General features: G+C 41.9%; 1 protein-coding gene across 1 annotated transcript; it reads right to left on the reverse strand.

Moving 5' to 3' along the window:
• LOC111145724 (bile acid-CoA:amino acid N-acyltransferase-like) lies at positions 1–15,372 on the reverse strand. Its single transcript, XM_022500881.1, is given in 4 exon segments — positions 1–1,484; positions 4,760–4,962; positions 14,701–14,997; positions 15,000–15,372. Coding segments are annotated over 4 exon segments (1,311 nt in total). The 5' UTR covers positions 15,166–15,372; the 3' UTR covers positions 1–839.
• Positions 15,373–19,604: the final 4,232 nt, after the last annotated feature.

Below are 19,604 nucleotides of genomic sequence, written 5' to 3' on the forward strand. Positions count from 1 at the left end.
TCTCTCTCTCTCTCTGGCACATAAATAAATAAATAAAAAGAATGGTTTTTTGATCTGCCTGCCTGCCAATATTTGTAGTAGTGATACAGAACAGAATATATGAAAAAAAATTTTTAAGACCTTCTTAGTTCTGAAAATCCACAAAATGTAAATCAAGGGATATAAAACACAAACATCGTATCTCATAAACATCTCATTCTTCCTGAAGTCTGGAAGGGGAAACAAAAATAATTATACCCATTAAACCCACTATGTTAGCTATTATATAGCATATGGCATATATAACTAATGATATAGCATCTAATCTATCTAGTTATTATGTAGCATATACAGTAGGCGGTATTAGCCATTGCAATTACATGATTATTAGAGTCAAAGAAGTGACGTAGTCTGATTGACTGGGTGTGGGAAATGTAAAAACTTCTCTGAGTGAGAAAGGTGGGAGGCTAATAGCCTCGCTCATCCTGAATGGAATGATTGCACTCTAAAACAGAGGAAGTATCAGAAAGCAGATGAAAGAAAAAGAGTTTAGGCAGATACCGTGAAGTGTTTGTGTATTACTTCTGTCCCTCTAACTCCTTGTTGGCTCCCCCAACACACCTACAAAATCATTCAAAGTACCTTTTTACTGGTTCATCTTCACTTGATTATCTACCTTCCACTTCTACCCATTGCAATTCAGTAGCTCAGGAATATGTGGATTATGACTTGCCCGTTAGAGGAAATACGTCAAATTTGACCTTGGACAAAGTAATTTGGATCATTCTACACCCAAGGTCATCAGACTATGCCCTGTGAGCTAAATCTAGCCAACAGCCTGTTTTTCTACTGCCCACAAGCTAAGCGTGGCTTTTACATTGGCCAATGCTTAGAAAAAAAAAGAAAAAGAAAATTACTATTCTGTTACATGTAAAAATTATATGAAATGCAAATGTCAGTTTCCATAAATAAAGTTTAAATGGAACACAGCCATGAACATTCATTATGGCCAGACTATGCTGCTTTTGTGTTTGAATGGCAGAACTCAACAACAGTGACAGTGGGGAATAGGGAGGCTCTAACAGGTGGCCTGCCCCAGGGTAAGATAGCAGGGTCCAGTTGTTCTTCCTGTATCTGCTCAGCTGTTGGGTGGCTTGCTCAGCATACACTTTGCTGTTGAGATTCTTATCATCTTCTCCCACAATGAAAAGGAAATGTCCCTGGGCCTTTTCAATGGGGAGAAGGGAAGTCTCACTGGCTTCACATCTAGCTTCCTCAAAGCCGTGCTGGAACTCTACTAACCCCAAGGCATTGATGGACAGCGATTGTGGAGAGAAGGCTAAGGGCTTACTTATCTGACCACGATATACCTGTGGGATTCTCAAGATGAAGTTGGGCCCATTAATAAGCACAGTAGCTGTGACTTGTTTTAGGTGAATAGCCATGGAGAGTCCAATCTCTGCACCTTTGCTTATGGAAACTATGCCAATGCCTGGGCCGAGGACCTAAAAATAATGGAAATGAGATGCAAAATGTGACCATCTCAAATAACCAAAGAACTTGAATGGCCAGTAGGAGCCAAGCAAGGACTAATCCCACCCACATGCCCAGTTCTAGAGTTCTGGAATACATGATGAATGTTCAAAGGAAATAATCCTTCAAAAACATATCAGACCTTCCAAATTAAATACTATGGATTCAGCGTGATGTTAGGCACTGAGTTTAAAATGCCCTAAAGAAATACCAATGTAGTAGGAAAAAGAAGAAAAAGGCCCATAACTCATGTGAATAACATAAGTCAAGTTACAGTTGATCGATCAATGCTGTTGTACCAATTCTAGGGTCTCTAGAAGTCCAGAGGAAAGGGTACTCTACAGGAAAAGACTGAGAAAAAAGATGAGTTTAGTAGAACAGAGAATGGAAATGTGAGCAGAGGATTCTACCTCTGCGGTGGTTTCCCTGGAAGGTTTCTCCTTTAGAGAAAGGTTTCATAAAGGAGACCTGGCTTAGCTTCCTCTTCCGCCTTCAGTCATCAAGCAGGCATTTTTTAAAAAGATTTATTTATTTGACAGAGAGAGAGAGAAAGAGCATACACAAGCAGGCAGAGAAATAGGCAGAGGGAGAGAGAGAAGCAGATTCCTCTGCTGAGCAAGAATGCCTGATGGGGGGCGGGGGGGCTCGATCCCGGGACCCTGGGATCATGACCTAAGATCATGACTCAATGAGCCACCCAGGTGCCCCTAACCAAGCAATTTTAGATTGTCCACCCTGTACTAACCGCCGGAGGACACAGAGGGGAAAAAAGGCATAAGTCATCTCTTATCATCAAGGAACTCACTGCCCGATGGAGAGACAGGAAGGAAAAAACCAGACAATCAGAGTAGCTTACAAATTCTGCGATATAAGAATGCACATAGGCAAGGCTGCCAACCCAGATTACCAGGAAATAAAGCAGGATCAGGGAAAGATTCTCAGAGGAAATGAGCTACAGTTTGGACCTTTATACAAAAAAAAAAAAGCGGGGGGGGCGCAAACAAGAAGGAAAGGTATTGTATGCTGTGTAGTGGACACCAATAAGAACTATTCTCTTTTTCTTTTATGGGGCATGTATCCAGTCCCAGGGGGTAGAGTCTGATGGATCTGAACCTATTCCCCTTTGCAATATATATATATATTTTTTCAGCCTCTTTGGAAGGCCAATACATTCTACCTGAGGTCCTATCCTGTATATTAAGAGGGGTGACTGGAATCATCTCCTTTTGAATTAAAAAGACCTTTCAAGCCCTGAAGTTCTACGTCTTAATATGAAAAATACAGAGTCACAGTTACAGAATGAAAGGTGAGAACTCAGAATGGATTTGGCCAGGGAAGACAGAGTAAAAGGAAGTATAACATGGATTAACAACAACAACAAGTGACTCAGTTATGTGCAGACGTTTGGCAGAACACCAGCTCTTGTTATAACTTCTGCCACCAAATTTGGGATCAGGGAATTTAGAATGCTTAGAAGACACTTAAAATCAACAGATGGAGAAATAAGATCTATAAGGAATTGAAAGGTGGGTGGTCTCTCTTCTCACAGAAGAGAGAGCATGAAGCAGGTTTAGTGGAAGTAGTAAGAGCCTAGGAGAGAAATCTGGTTTCCAAGTCTCATTAGTCATTGACTAACTTTGGGAAGTCATTAGTCATTGGCTGACTTTGGGAAGAACAAAGAGGGAAAAGTCATGCAGCAAGTATAAGGGCAAGCAGGCTAAGAAAGTGAACAGCAGAATCACAGAACCTCCTCATTTCTCATCTAAGCCAAGCAGAAAACTCAGCATAATATAGCTATTTAAAACTTCAATGCATCAGTAGATTGTTAGTGATTATTGCTCATCTTATTACTGTAATTCTGATCATATTTTGGATGATCCTTTATATGAAATAGGGTGTGGTACAGAGACTTAATTTTACTTAGATCAGTTCTTTTTTTTTTGGACTTTATTTATTTATTTGTTTGAGAGAGAGAGGGGATAAGCATGAAGGAGGGAAGTGCTGAGCAGGGAGTCCGATGTGGGACTCCACTCTAAAACCCCGGGGTCATGATCTGAGCTGAAGGCAGACATTTAACCAACTGAGCTAGCCAGATACCCATAGAGCAATTTTTTGTTTTAAAGATTTTATTTATTTGACAGAGACACAGCGAGAGAGGGAACACAGCAGGGGGAGTGGGAGAAGCAGGCTTCCCATAAGCAGGGAACCCAATGTGGGGCTAGATCCCAGGACCCTGGGACCCTCTGGGGATCAGGACCTGGGCTGAAGGCAGATGCTTAAGCAGCTGAGGCACCCAAGCATCCAAGATGCAATGGCTTTAGATTCAGATGGAACTGAGTTGCGTTTCTGTCTCTTTCCCATCTGGTTGTGGGAATTTGGACAAGCTACTAACCCTTTCTAACCCTGAATCTCTTCATCTATTAAATATTATGGTGGTGATGCTATTTCGTAAGGTTCTTGTGAGAAGTAAAGGGGATAATACAAGTGAAGAGCTTACTAGAGTAATTAGCAATACACATCCTCAATAAATGTAATTCTTATTATTATCACCTTCTCTGATTATTATTAAGTCACCAGACTCTACAAGACAGATAATCTTCCTTTGAGGAGTGAGTCTGATTTTTAGTTATTGGAGAGGACTTAACTATAATGCTGTAGGACTTCCCAATCCATACCTTCTTTAAGTTCTAAAATGTACTTTTCCTGCTATATTAGGGTTGCTGCATGTTATCCCTTGTTAATTGCTGATATTTTTTTCTTAATGAGAATTGCTCAGGGCACCTGGGTAAATAAATAAAATCTTTGAAATAAATAAATGAAGCCATTGTGTTTTGATTCCATCATGGACACAGGCTAACTTCCCGTTTTGTCTTTCTGAGCAAAAGACATTGGGTGGGAAAGAAATCATGTGAATAAGATGGCTATGTCATAGAACTTCCAGTTCACTGAGGAGAATCATACTTGGAAGTTAAGGGAAGCCACAGGATGTAATGGGTATTTGAAAACAGGGACTAAGAGGCATCTGGGTGGCTCAGTCGTTAAGCGTCTGTCTTTGGCTTGGTTCATGGTTCCAGAGTCCTGGGATTGGGCCGTATTGGGCTCCCTGCTTGGCAGGGAGCCTGCTTCTCCCTCTCCCACTCCCCCTGCTTCTGTTCCCTATCTCGCTGTGTCTCTCTCTGTCAAAAAAATAAACACAATCTTAAAAACAAACAAACAAACAAGGACTAAAAGAAAAGGCAAAAATTACCTTAGGATGTCTCAGGAGAAAGTTGACAGCTTCCTCAAAATAATCTAATTCTGTCTTTTCTGGTTGGGCAGGCAAATCTTCATAGTTAAAGTAAGCCAAGGCCAAGGAGGCAAAGCCACGACTGGCCAGGAGACTGGCCCGGTACTCAATCAGTCCACCAATACCACCAAACAAGTCAATTATCCCTGGGAAACAGCCCTTTCCTGAGAAAGAAAAAAACAAAACAAAGCTGAGGTTAAGGGGAAGGGAAGGAAAAGAGAAGAAAAATACGACAACACGAAGAAATGCATCACAAATTCTAGAATTGAAGCATAAATTTTCAGTAGAATCCCCAAGTTTTCAGAACTAAAGCTGATTGAATACATTATGGAACATTATGGAACATTAATGGAACATAGTATCAGGAAGGTTGATTGGGAGCCATGTTCACTGACAAGTTTAATCTCTGTAGCCAAGGGGTACTGAGGACTCACAGTGGTTCATTTCTATAGTATTGGAGTAAAGAAAGCCATTGAAATTAGGCAAGCACTTTTTAACCTGTGAAAAAATATACAATTGGGCTTTAGGAAATCAGTGAAGGTCCTGAAATTATATGCAAAATATAGGTTTAAGTGGGTCTTTCTTTCTTCCTTCCTTTCTTTTTTTTTTTTTTAAGAGAGAAAGCATGCAAGCTGGGATGGGGTGGCACGGGGGAGGGGGAGAGGGAAAGGAAGAACTCTTAAGCAGCCTCCGTGCTCAGCAGGGAGCCTGACAGGGGTCTCAGTCTCAGGATCCTGAGATATGACCTGAGCCAAAACCAAGAGTAGGACGATTAACCAACTGAGCCACTCAGGGACCCCTGAGTGGAGCAAATACCATATGTGTGCATTTTACTAATGAAAGCCTCTACAGATTTAATTGAGTTCTCAAAGTATATATAACTCAAAAAAGGGGGGGGGACTTCAAAATATATGACTTCAAAGAAAGCTATTGAAATGATTGTTAACTAAAATCTGGACTTCGCACTGCTCTATTCCACTCATCTGACAACACAGTGACAAAATCTTACAGTCAAGCAGGTGTAAATGGTAAGAACTTCCATGTGACAACAATCTGTTTATTCCCTGCAACTTAACACTGGTAAAAAGTAGGTCAGAGTGTCATTCTACACACGCTCTGTGTAGGCAGCTAGTTTTCTAAATAAAGCAAAAAAAATTTATGATGCACTTCTTGGAGGCACTCTAGTCTCCAGTAAGTGATTTTAACAGAAGTAGACTTGTCCCATCCATGGAGGCACCTGGCTGGCTAAGTCAGTAGCGCATGTGACTCTTGATCTTGGGGTTGAGTTCAAGCCCCATGTTAGTACTTAAAGAGATAAGTAAGTGAGATGTTACTTAAAAATAAAAATTAAAAAAAAAAAAGAGTGACTTGATTTAAAGGATATTGGGAATTTTCAAAACAAAACATTGCTATGTTTTCTCATCTTGAGAAAGGGAGCAAATACCATTTAATAAAATGGTATTAAATATATCTTGGCTTTAGAGGGGAGGAGTCAAGATGGCGGAGAAGTAGTAGGCTGAGACTACTTCAGGTAGTGGGAGATCAGCTAGATAGCTTATCTAAAGATTACAAACACCTACAAATCCAACAGGAGATCGAAGAGAAGAACAGCAATTCTAGAAACAGAAAATCAACCACTTTCTGAAAGGTAGGACTGGCGGAGAAGTGAATCCAAAGCGACAGGAAGATAGACCGCGGGGGCAGGGGCCGGCTCCCGGCAAGCGGCGGAGCAACGGAGCACAAAATCAGGACTTTTAAGTCTGTTTCGCTGAGGGACATCGCTCCAGAGGCTTAACCGGGGTGAAGCCCACGCGGGGTCAGCGTGGCCTCAGGTCCCGCAGGGTCACAGAAGGATCGGGGGTGTCTGAGTGTCGCAAAGCTTACAGGATTAGAACAGGGAAGCCGGCTACAGAGACAGAGCCGAGGAGTGAGCTCTCAGCTCGGGGTTACCTTGAACCGGTCGCAGGCTCAGTCAGCTTGGAGCGTGGCCGGAGGCCAGGGTGACGGGAGTAATTGGGCGCTGTTCTCTGAGGGCGAACTGAGGAGTGGGGCCCCGGGCTCTCAGCTCCTCTGGGCCGGAGACCGGGAGGCTGCCATCTTCATTCCCGTCCTCCAGAAATCTACGGAAAGCGCTCAGGGAACAAAAGCTCCCGAAAACAAACGCGAGTGGATGACTCAGCCCGGCCCCTGGTAAGGGCGGTGCAATTCCGCCTGGGGCAAAGACACTTGAGAATCACTACAACAGGCCCCTCCCCCAGAAGATCAATAAGAAACCCAGCCAGGACCAAGTTCACCTACCAAGGAGTGCAGTTTCAATACCAAGGAGAGCAGTGGAATTCCAGAGGAGGAGAAAGCAAAGCATGGAACTCATGGCTTTCTCCCCATGATTCTTTAGCCTTGCAGTTAATTTAATTGTTTTTCTTTTTCAATTTTCATTGTTTCTTTCTTTTTTTTTTTTTTTCTGAACCTCTTTTTATCCCCTTTCTCCCCGCTCACGATTTGGGATCTCTTCTGATTTGGCTAAAGCATATTTTCCTGAGGTTGTTGCCACCCTTTTCGTATTTTACCTGCTCCTTTATATACTCTTATCTGGACAAAATGACAAGGCAGAAAAATTTACCACAAAAAAAAGAACAAGAGGCAGTACCGAAGGCTAGGGACCTAATCAATACAGACATTGGTAATATGTCAGATCTAGAGTTCAGAATGACGATTCTCAAGGTTCTAGCCGGGCTCGAAAAAGGCATGGAAGATATTAGAGAAGCCCTCTCGGGAGATATAAAAGCCCTTACTGGAGAAATAAAAGAACTAAAATCTAACCAAGTTGAAATAAAAAGAAGCTATTAATGAGGTGCAATCAAAAATGGAGGCTCTCACTGCTAGGATAAATGAGGCAGAAGAAAGAATTAGCGATATAGAAGACCAAATGACAGAGAATAAAGAAGCTGAGCAAAAGAGGGACAAACAGCTACTGGACCATGAGGGGAGAATTCGAGAGATAAGTGACACCATAAGACGAAACAACATTAGAATAATTGGGATTCCAGAAGAAGAGGAAACAGAGAGGGGAGCAGAAGGTATATTGGAGAGAATTATTGGAGAGAATTTCCCCAATATGGCAAAGGGAACAAGCATCAAAATCCAGGAGGTTCAGAGAACCCCCCTCAAAATCAATAAGAATAGATCCACACCCCGTCACCTAATAGTCAAATTTACAAGTCTTAGTGACAAAGAGAAAATTCTGAAAGCAGCCTGGGAAAAGAAGTCTGTAACATACAATGGTAAAAATATTAGATTGGCAGCAGACTTATCCACAGAGACCTGGCAGGCCAGAAAGAGCTGGCATGATATATTCAGAGTACTAAACGAGAAAAACATGCAGCCAAGAATACTATATCCAGCTAGGCTATCATTGAAAATAGAAGGAGAGATTAAAAGCTTCCAGGACAAACAAAAACTGAAAGAATTTGCAAACACCAAACCAGCTCTACAGGAAATATTGAAAGGGGTCCTCTAAGCAAAGAGAGACCCTAAAAGTAGTAGATCAGAAAGGAACAGAAACAATATACAATAACAGTCACCTTACAGGCAATACAATGGCACTAAATTCATATCTCAGTAGTCACCCTGAATGTTAATGGGCTAAATGCCCCAATCAAAAGACACAGGGTATCAGAATGGATAAAAAAACAAAACCCATCTATATGTTGCCTACAAGAAACTCATTTTAAACCCGAAGACACCTCCAGATTTAAAGTGAGGGGGTGGAAAAGAAGTTACCATGCTAATAGACATCTGAAGAAAGCAGGAGTGGCAATCCTTATATCAGATCAATTAGATTTTAAGCCAAAGACTATAATAAGAGATGAGGAAGGACACTATATCATACTCAAAGGAACTGTCCAACAAGAAGATCTAACAATTTTAAATATCTATGCCCCTAACGTGGGAGCAGCCAACTATATAAACCAATTAATAACAAAATCAAAGAAACACATCAACAATAATACAATAATAGTAGGGGACTTTAACACTCCCCTCACTGAAATGGACAGATCAAGCAAAAGATCAACAAGGAAATAAAGGCCTTAAATGACACACTGGACCAGATGGACATCACAGATATATTCAGAACATTTCATCCCAAAGCAACAGAATACACATTCTTCTCTAGTGCACATGGAACATTCTCCAGAATAGATTACATCCTCGGTCCTAAATCAGGTCTCAACCGGTATCAAAAGATTGGGATCATTCCCTCCATATTTTCAGACCACAATGCTCCGAAGCTAGAACTCAATCACAAGAGGAAATTTGGAAAGAACCCAAATACATGGAGACTAAACAGCATCCTTCTAAAGAATGAATGGGTAAACCAGGAAATTAAAGAAGAATTGAAAAAATTCATGGAAACAAATGATAATGAAAACACAACGGTTCAAAATCTGTGGGACACAACAAAGGCAGTCCTGAGAGGAAAATATATAGCGGTACAAGCCTTTCTCAAGAAACAAGAAAGGTCTCAGGTACACAACCTAACCCTACACCTAAAGGAGCTGGAGAAAGAACAAGAAAGAAACCCTAAACCCAGCAGGAGAAGAGAAATCCTAAAGATCAGAGCAGAAATCAATGAAATAGAAACCACAAAAACAATAGAACAAATCAACGAAACTCGGAGCTGGTTCTTTGAAAGAATTAATAAGATTGACAAACCCCTGACCAGACTTATCAAAAAGAAAAGAGAGAGGACCCAAATAAATAAAATCATGAATGAAAGAGGAGAGATCACAACGAACACCAAAGAAATACAGACAATTATAAGAACATACTATGAGCAACTCTACGCCAACAAATTTGACAATCTGGAAGAAATGGATGCATTCCTAGAGACATATAAACTACCACAACTGAACCAGGAAGAAATAGAAAGCCTGAACAGACCCATAACCAGTAAGGAGATTGAAACAGTCATCAAAAATCTCCAAACAAACAAAAGCCCAGGGCCAGACGGCTTCCTGGGGGAATTCTACCAAACATTTAAAGAAGAACTACTTCCTATTCTCCTGAAACTGTTCCAAAAAATAGAAATGGAAGGAAAACTTCCAAACTCATTTTATGAGGCCAGCATCACCTTGATTCCAAAACCAGACAAGGATCCCATCAAAAAAGAGAACTACAGACCAATATCCTTGATGAACACAGATGCAAAAATTCTCACCAAAATACTAGCCAATAGGATTCAACAGTACATTAAAAGGATTATTCACCACGACCAAGTGGGATTTATTCCAGGGCTGCAAGGTTGGTTCAACATCCGCAAATCAATCAATGTGATACAACACATTAATAAAAGAAAGAACAAGAACCATATGATACTCTCCATAGATGCTGAAAAAGCATTTGACAAAGTACAGCATCCCTTCCTGATCAAAACTCTTCAAAGTGTAGGGATAGAGGGCACATACCTCAATATTATCAAAGCCATCTATGAAAAAACCACCGCAAATATCATTCTCAATGGAGAAAAACTGAAAGCTTTTCCACTAAGGTCAGGAACACTGCAGGGATGTCCATTAGCACCACTGCTATTCAACATAGTACTAGAAGTCCTAGCCTCAGCAATCAGACAACAAAAGGAAATGAAAGGCATCCAAATTGGCAAAGAAGAAGTCAAACTATCACTCTTTGCAGATGATATGATACTATATGTGGAAAACCCAAAAGAATCCACTCCAAAACTGCTAGAACTTGTACAGGAATTCAGTACAGTGTCAGGATATAAAATCAATGCACAGAAATCAGTTGCATTTCTCTACACCAACAACAAGACAGAAGAAAGAGAAATTAAGGAGTCAATCCCATTTACAATTGCACCCAAAACTATAAGATACCTAGGAATAAACCTAACCAAAGAGACTAAGAATCTATACACAGAAAACTATAAAGTACTCATGAAAGAAATTGAGGAAGACACAAAGAAATGGAAAAATGTTCCATGCTCCTGGATTGGAAGAATAAATATTGTGAGAATGTCTATGCTACCTAAAGCAATCTACACATTTAATGCAATTCCTATCAAAGTACCATCCATTTTTTTTCAAAGAAATGGAACAAATAATCCTAAAATTTATATGGAACCAGAAAAGACCTCGAATAGCCAAAGGAATATTGAAAAAGAAAGCCAAAGTTGGTGGCATCACAATTCCGGACTTCAAGCTCTATTACAAAGCTGTCATCATCAAGACAGCATGGTACTGGCACAAAAACAGACACATAGATCAATGGAACAGAATAGAGAGCCCAGAAATAGACCCTCAACTCTATAGTCAACTAATCTTCGACAAAGCAGGAAAGAATGTCCAATGGAAAAAAGACAGCCTCTTCAATAAATGGTGTTGGGAAAATTGGACAGCCACATGCAGAAAAATGAAATTGGATCATTTCCTTACACCACACACGAAAATAGACTCAAAATGGATGAAGGACCTCAATGTGAGAAAGGAATCCATCAAAATCCTTGAGGAGAACACACGCAGCAACCTCTTCGACCTCAGCCGCAGCAACATCTTACTAGGAACATCGCCAAAGGCAACGGAAGCAAGGGCAAAAAATGAACTATTGGGATTTTATCAAGATCAAAAGCTTTTGCACAGCAAAGGAAACAGTTAACAAAACCAAAAGACAACTGACAGAATGGGAGAAGATATTTGCAAATGACATATCAGATAAAGGGCTAGTGTCCAAAACCTATAAAGAACTTAGCAAACTCAACACCCAAAGAAGAAATAATCCAATCAAGAAATGGGCAGATGACATAAACAGACATTTCTGCAAAGAAGACATCCAGATGGCCAACAGACACATGAAAAAGTGCTCCATATCACTCGGAATCAGGGAAATACAAATCAAAACCACAATGAGATACCACCTCACACCAGTCAGAATGGCTAAAATTAACAAGTCAGGAAATGACAGATGCTGGCGAGGATGCGGAGAAAGGGGAACCCTCCTACACTGTTGGTGGGAATGCAAGCTGGTGCAACCACTCTGGAAAACAGCATGGGGTTCCTCAAAATGTTGAAAATAGAACTACCCTATGACCCAGCAATTGCACTGCTGGGTATTTACCCTAATGATACAAACGTAGTGATACGAAGGGGCACGTGCACCCGAATGTTTATAGCAGCAATGTCTACAATAGCCAAACTATGGAAAGAACCTAGATGTCCATCCACAGATGAATGGATAAAGAAGATGTGGTATATATACACAATGGAATACTATGCAGCCATCAAAAGAAATGAACTCTTGCCATTTGCTACGACGTGGATGGAACTAGAGGGTATCGTGGTTAGCGAAATAAGTCAATCGGAGAAAGACAACTATCATATGATCTCCCTGATATGAGGGAGAGGAGATGCAACATGGGGGGGTTAAGGGGGTAGGAGAAGAGTAAATGAAACAAGATGGGATTGGGAGGGAGACAAACCATAAGTGACTCTTAATCTCACAAAACAAACTGAGGGTTGATGGGGGGAGGGGGGGTGGGGGGTTATGGACATTGGGGAGGTTATGTGCTATGGTGAGTGCTGTGAAGTGTGTAAACCTGGCTATTCACAGACCTGTACCCCTGGGGATAAAAATATATTATATGTTTATAAAAAATAAAATTTAAAATATATATATATATATATATATATATATCTTGGCTTTAAAATACCACTTCAAGGAGCACCTGGGTGACTCAATTGCTTAAGCGACTGTTTTCGGCTTAGGTCATGATCCCAGGGTCCTGGTATCGAGCCCCATGTCAGGCTCCTTGCTTGGCAGGGAGCCTGCTTCTCCCTCTCCCTCTGCCTGCTACTCCACCTGCTTGTGCTCTCTCTCTCTCTCTCTCTCTCTCTCTCTCTCTCCCCTCCCCTCTGTCAAATAAACAAATAAAATAAAATAAATTTTTAAAAATACCGCTTCAGGGGCGCCTGGGTGGCTCAGTGGGTTAAGGCCTCTGCCTTCGGCTCAGGTCATGATCCCAGGGTCCTGGGATCGAGCCCCGCATCAGGCTCTCTGCTCGGCGGGGAGCCTGCTTCCTCCTCTCTCTCTGCCTGTCTCTCTACCTACTTGTGATCTCTATCTGTCAAATGAATAAATAAAGAAATCTTTAAAAAAAATAAATAAAAATACCGCTTCAATAAATGAGTAAAGTTGCTTTTCATCTCCTGATTGCCAGGAGGAGGGAGGACTTAAGAGTAACGAGCCTCTGATCGTGGAAGAATGTTGAGTTGAGAATTGTTTTGAGACCTGACTCAATCCTCTTTTCGCCCCACACAGCTCAATGCTCCTTTGTATCTATCCCCACAGAACAAGCAGGACACACAGAACATGCAGTATCTGCGAGGATTCACCAAAAGTACCCTCTAACCCAGCACATCATCCCCAGGTGATGGGGATATCACTGATATGTAGATTTTTAACTGGGGTGGAATAGGAGAGGCACAGACATTTGTGCCACTTAATTTCCCATCCCTACACACAATGTTGTTGTCTCTGTGCTAATTACTAGGTGTACAAATACTGAAATTTATGACTGCATGTGTCAGGATGATTGTGGAAAGGGAAGGAAGCTTTTTTTTTTTTTAAGATTTTATTTATTTATTTGACAGAGATCACAAGTAGGCAGAGAGGCGGGCAGAGAGAGGGGGGAAGCAGGCTCCTGCCGAGCAGAGAGCCTGATGCAAGGCTCGATCCCAGGACCCTGAGATCATGACCTGAGCCGAAGGCAGAGGCCTTAACCCACTGAGCCACCCAGGCGCCCCGAAAGGGAACCTTTTATTCTTTCTACATCATCTATAACTCTATGCTGTCAGTTACCACCTTGAACACTTCAGGCTTCCTTTACCCATCTTACTTCTACATGTTTCTGTTTCTGAAAGCATAAGAGAGAGGCAGTACATCCTGATGATACGATGGCTGTGTCCCAGATTGAAGCTCATGCCTAAAGAAGGGGCTCTCAGACACACCTGAGACCCAGACCTGTCGAGGGCTGCTTCTGGGAAACTGACTTTGCTTCATTCAGTCCCACAATAAACCCTGAGAAATGTACCAGTACACGTTTTGAACCACTTATTGGTATGTGGAGATCACTGTGGGAAACTGACTTTTCTGGTAGGGATCATGTTGTGTATCTGTGGATGTATGAAATGTCCTATAAATATGCAGCATTCATGGAACTAGAGAGTATAGAGTCTCTTTGCATCCTCTATATTTGTTGCAACATTTCAGTCCGTTGTATCATCAGCTTATTCGATGCAATGACCTATACCTAAGTTGAAACTCAGGTAAGATAGAACTCCCAAAAGAAGCTGGGACATAATCGATATCAGGAGGTGAATCTTCAGGTAGTGGCCTTTAACACAGACGGATTTCACATAAATCCAAAGCTATGAAGCCCCATAATGCAGGGACTCCATAAACTACATATAGTCATATCCTTAGACAAGCTCCAGAATTGTTGAGATCCAACTTGAGTTGGAATGTGGCCTCACCATATTCTTTTTTTTTTTAAGATTTTATTTATTTATTTGACAGAGATCACAAGCAGACAGAGAGGCAGGCAGAGAGAGAGAGAGAGGGAAGCAGGCTCCCTGCTGAGCAGAGAGCCTGATGCCGGACTCGATCCCAGGACCGTGAGATCATGACCTGAGCCGAAGGCAGCGGCTTAACCCACTGAGCCACCTAGGTTCCCCGCCTCACCATATTCTTGTTCTGACCCAGAGTTAGCCCTGATTCTAAGGCTGGAAAGGACTATACTATGTACTATCCATTTCCAAATTAAACCTCTAGAAGGATTAGGCACTGGAAAGAGGAGACATAAGGATGACAGTAACCAGGTTAATTTTACTCACTAGGAGGGAGGAAGAGGGCTCCCCGAAGGTGGCCTTCCCGAACTTGGATCCGTTTGACACCAGGTGCTACATACCACCTCTCCAAAGTCAGGCTGACTTTTGGAGCAGTGGTGGCGATGTCGGTTAATTCCAAATTTGAATCATAAAGTTTTATTTGGACCAGGAAGGGGCTATTCATCACATCTCTTTTCACCAATTTCATTAAAAATTTTTCAGGTTTCAGGGACCAGAAGAGACCCATAGGGTGGACTCCGATGTAGTCACCTCCCAGCAAAGGGGCCTGCTGCAGGTCTACCTCCCAGCTTCATTGGCCTTACAGTAGGCTTGAGAATGAAATAGGTTCCCCTTCTCATCTGCCAGGGAGGCCTGAAGAATCACTACTTGAAAGGGAGACAGGCCAGTAGCACGAATGTGCACGGGTTCATCAACAAGTGCATTTGCCGGTGTAGCTGTCAGCTGAATCATTGTTACAATGAGGCACCTGGGATGATTCTCAGTAATGTTTGTAGTAAGACCTGGATGTAAAAAATAGATACATGGGAAAATTAAATAAGACAGTGATAAGATTAATGAAAGGTGAACTGGACCAGGAACCTGGCTGCTTGGGATTCAGCTCTAAAAATATCCTGATATAGGGGCGCCTCGGTGGTTCAGTCCTTAGATGTCTGCCTTCGGCTGGGGTTGTCATCCCAGGGTCCTGGGATTGAGCCCTGCATCAAGCTCCCTGCTCAGTGGGGAGCCTGCTTCTCCCCCGCCCCCCAATCTCCCTGCTTGTGCTCTCTCTCTTTCTATCAAATAAACAAATACAGGGGCCCCTAGGTGGTTCAGTGGGTTAAAGCCTCTGCCTTCAGCTCAGGTCATGATCCCAGGGTCCTGGGATCGAGCCCCGCACTGGGCTCTCTGCTCAGTGGGGAGCCTGCTTCCCTTCCTCTCTCTCTGCCTGCCTCTCTGCTTACTTGTGATCTCTCTCAAAATAAATAAACAAATAAATAAACAAGTAAATACAAGCTTAAAATAAATAAATAATAAATAAAAATATCCTGATATTATCTGCAAGTGCAAGATACCGGAGAGCTTTTAGCAAATATGTGGAAGACATAAAACAAGTAGATGCCTTTTATAGTAATCATGAACCAGGGTGGAGGAAGCAGCAGCCAAACAGGCACAAATGGTATCAGCACATCCAAGGAAGATCTCACAATTGGCCATCCAGAGCCCTTGAAAAATTAGATGCAGTAGAGGACAAGAGTGAGATGTGTGGCTGAAAATTGGGTTTGTTGGGGCTCCTGGGTGACTCCGTTGGTTCAAGTTCTGAGTCTTGATTTCAGCTCAGGTCATGATCGTAGGGTCCTGGGATTGAGTCCCATGTCAGGCTCCCTGCTCAGCACAGAGTCTGCTTGTCCCTCGCCCTCTGCTCACCCCACTTGCAGTCTCTTCCTCACTCTCTCAAATAATTAGTAAATAAATAAATACTCTTCTTAAAGAAAAAAGAAAACAGAGGATTTGTTAAACATCTACATATATGGAACTGGTGACTCTGCTACTAAGAGAGCATGAAAACCAGACAAATCTTCCCAAAAGAATGAGGACAAAATCTTTGGGGAGAACAAGGAGGCTGACATACATGTTTCTCCCTAAAGAAAAAATACTCACAGCTTCGTAGTTAGGCTTCTCCAGTCATAAGCAAAACCAGATGCTGACAGAACCTTCAGGTACAGAAAAATTTGCTAAGCATTTCATAATCTCTGTCTTAAAGATTAAGGAATGCCTTTCTCCTTCGGGTTAGTGTGAAGAAAGTCACAAAAATGGTCATTGTTCCCATTCTAATAACCTAAACTTACCTGGATAAAGACAAAATGAAATTTTTTTGTTTTCTTAAACTCATTAGATTGCCAGGAATCTAAATGAATTAAACTCCAGTGAGTGATAGGTTCCTCCTATGAAAGAGGAAACTTTCTCTTCTACAGAGTATTTTCATCTATGATAAAACAGCAAAAAAGAATCCCCCATAAAGAAAAGTGAGGAGAAATGAACAGAACATTTAATGCAATTTTAATGGATGTTTGCAGGCTGTTTTGATAGATTAGAATTCTGAGAGATCCTAGCCAGAGTCCTTCTCCAAGGACTTGGAGATTTGGCCACATACTCTAGGACAATACATCAAAGAATGCTAGCAGAGGCATGAGCTGGGAGAAATCTGTCTGAGGCATTGCAAGTCTTTCGTATAAAGCAAAGCAGCTAACTTTCAAAGGAAGGGGGAGATAGCCAAATAGATTTCCCTGGGCTTAGAAAGCCAGGAGTGGGACTACAGAGCAAAGAAATTTTCTTAGTGACCCTTTTTCTAGAAGAATTCTAAATCAGAGAGAAATATCCTACAGTTAGAAAAGCTAGCAACATGGCCATAAAAAGCCAAAGATATCTCGAGAAGTTCACCAATGCTTAGCCCGCAGTTTCTTCTAATGAGGAAGGGCTAATCCCATACCCAGAAATAGCTGAAGGCAGTGGTGCACCGACTCAGGTCAAGCAGCAGTGGGGCACCTGGGTGGCTCAGTGGGTTAAAGCCTCTGCCTTCAGCTCAGGTCATGATCTCAGGGTCCTGGGATTGAGCCCAGCCTCCCCTTCTCTCTCTGCCTTCTTGTGATCTCTGTCTGTCAAATAAACAAATAAAATCTTAAAAAAAAAAAAAAGGCAGCAGCAAGCCGAGACCCAGGTCAACCACAGGTCAGATGGGTTCAGCCTTTAATTCTTCTTTTTTTTTAATTTTTTAAAAATTTTTCATGATTTTATTTATTTGACAGACAGTTCACAAGTAGGCAGAGAGGTAGGCAGAGAGACAGGAAGGGAAGCAGGCTCCCCACTGAGCAGAGAGCCCGATGCGGGGCTCGATCCCAGGACCCTAGGATCACGACCTGAGCTGAAGGCAGAGGCTTTAACCCGCTGAGCCACCCAGGTGCCCCTCAGCCTTTAATTCTAACATCCTGACACGGTAGGGCTTTGCTCTTTTCTTGAGGTAAATATTACTTATTCTGGTCATTTCTTTTATATGAAATATCTGGAGTATGATTGTAAATATTATAAGACACAAGAGAATCAAGAAAATTGATCCATGATGATGATAAGAGCAAACAGTCCATAGCAAGAGGCACAGAAATAGCCAAGAGAGTGGAATGATTAGAAAGGAACTTTGTTGTGGTGTTTTTTTTTTTCATTTGGGGGGGGGTGGTTTAGAAGACATAGAGAGCACCCTTTCCCTTGCCTGTGCTTGCTCTCTCTCTCAAATAAATGAAATCTTTAAAAAAGTCTTTAATATGTATACACACATACATATGTGTATATTTAAATGCACTTAAAAGACTTTAAAATAAAAATAATAATGTCTTATGGGGTTTAAAGAACACATAGAGGGGCACCTGGGTGGCTCAGTGGGTTAAAGCCTCTGCCTTCGGCTCAGGTCATGATCCCAGGGTCCTGGGATCGAGCCCCGCATCGGGCTCTCTGCTCAGCGGGGAGCCTGCTTCCCCTCTCTCTCTCTGCCTGCCTCTCTGCCTACTTGTGATCTCTCTCTGTCAAAATAAATAAATAAAATCTTTTAAAAAAAAATAAGGAACACATAGAAATATAACAACAAAAAGGTGGGAATGCAGTTAATAGAATTATATTGTTTAAGATTGTTATCTTATTATTTTTCAAGCAGTACAAGATTATTTGCAGGCAGACTGTAACGATTTAAAGGCACTATTAGGAGCTCAGCCCAGCCCAGGAAGACAGAGAAAGCTGAGCAGCTTAGGTATTAGAGTAGCTGATGAAAGCAGCAAGCTGAAAACAAGAATCAAGCTTTTAATCACTTACTGTGAGGGAGAAAGTGCCTGATCAAGATAGGGATGAAGAGTCCGAAGTCGGCAGGTCAGCCAGATGTGGGGGTGGGTTCACTGTTGAGGGAGCCCCAAACCAAGGATCCAGCAGTTCTGAAGTCAGGGTAGAGTGAGGGGAAGGGCTAGAAGTAGAAAAGAACTGGCTGCTGAATGAGAATGAATGAAAATGTCTTCAAGCATTCTTGCGCAAAGAGGTCTCCCTCTTGCATACAGAGGCCTCAGCACACATACCTGAAGACTTTGGACCTTGAGCAAAGGTCTGATGATAAACAGATCTACAATGAAGGCTCCTGGGGAGGAAAGGCAAATATGAGGGTCCAACCAGCCTGTGTGACTAGTGACTAGGGAGAACAGTAAGTACCAAGTGTCCAGAGTCCTTGCCTCCAACTTTTTTCAGAGATTGCCATGCACTGGTTGTACCCCAAGTCCTGTGCTGGAAGAGCAACATTCCACCATGATACCTGCCAACTAAAGCCTTTGTAATTGCCTATGGTCAGTTCTGGGAAATCACACATGAGTTTTTAACCAAGAGCTAGACTTCTCAGGTACCTATTATATTCTCTAGAATAACACACACACAAAAATATTTGAGTAACCCCAAAAGAAATAGGTGTTCCAGTTACTAGGCTGTGTAATAAACCACTCAAAAACTTAAAGGTGTACAACAGCTGTTTATTGTGCTCCTATGTTCTGTAGGACACCAGGACACCAGGAAAGTGCTCAATGAGATCAGCCATCAGTTGCAAAGACAAAAAGCTTTTGGAGACTACTAAACCAGTTCTCACAACTGTGTAAGATCAAATCCTTGAAGAGTTCTATCCCAGTGGGGTGAAGGAAGCTGAAGGAAAGACGACTGTCAATTGATAATTTAGGCAAGTTCAAATCTGAAACTGCTATTTGCTATACCATGTGTAAATCCTCCTGCATTTTTAGAGAGATGACATTGCCTGGTAAGAGTAGGAATGAGAATGAATATGTCAGCTGAATTATTCCAGATTGAGAAAGGAAATAGAGTGGTAGTTGAAGGACGGG

This window comes from Enhydra lutris, unplaced genomic scaffold (assembly GCF_002288905.1).
Source record: "Enhydra lutris kenyoni isolate GAN:26980312 unplaced genomic scaffold, ASM228890v2 scaffoldscaffold13, whole genome shotgun sequence".
NCBI lineage: Eukaryota > Metazoa > Chordata > Mammalia > Carnivora > Mustelidae > Enhydra > Enhydra lutris.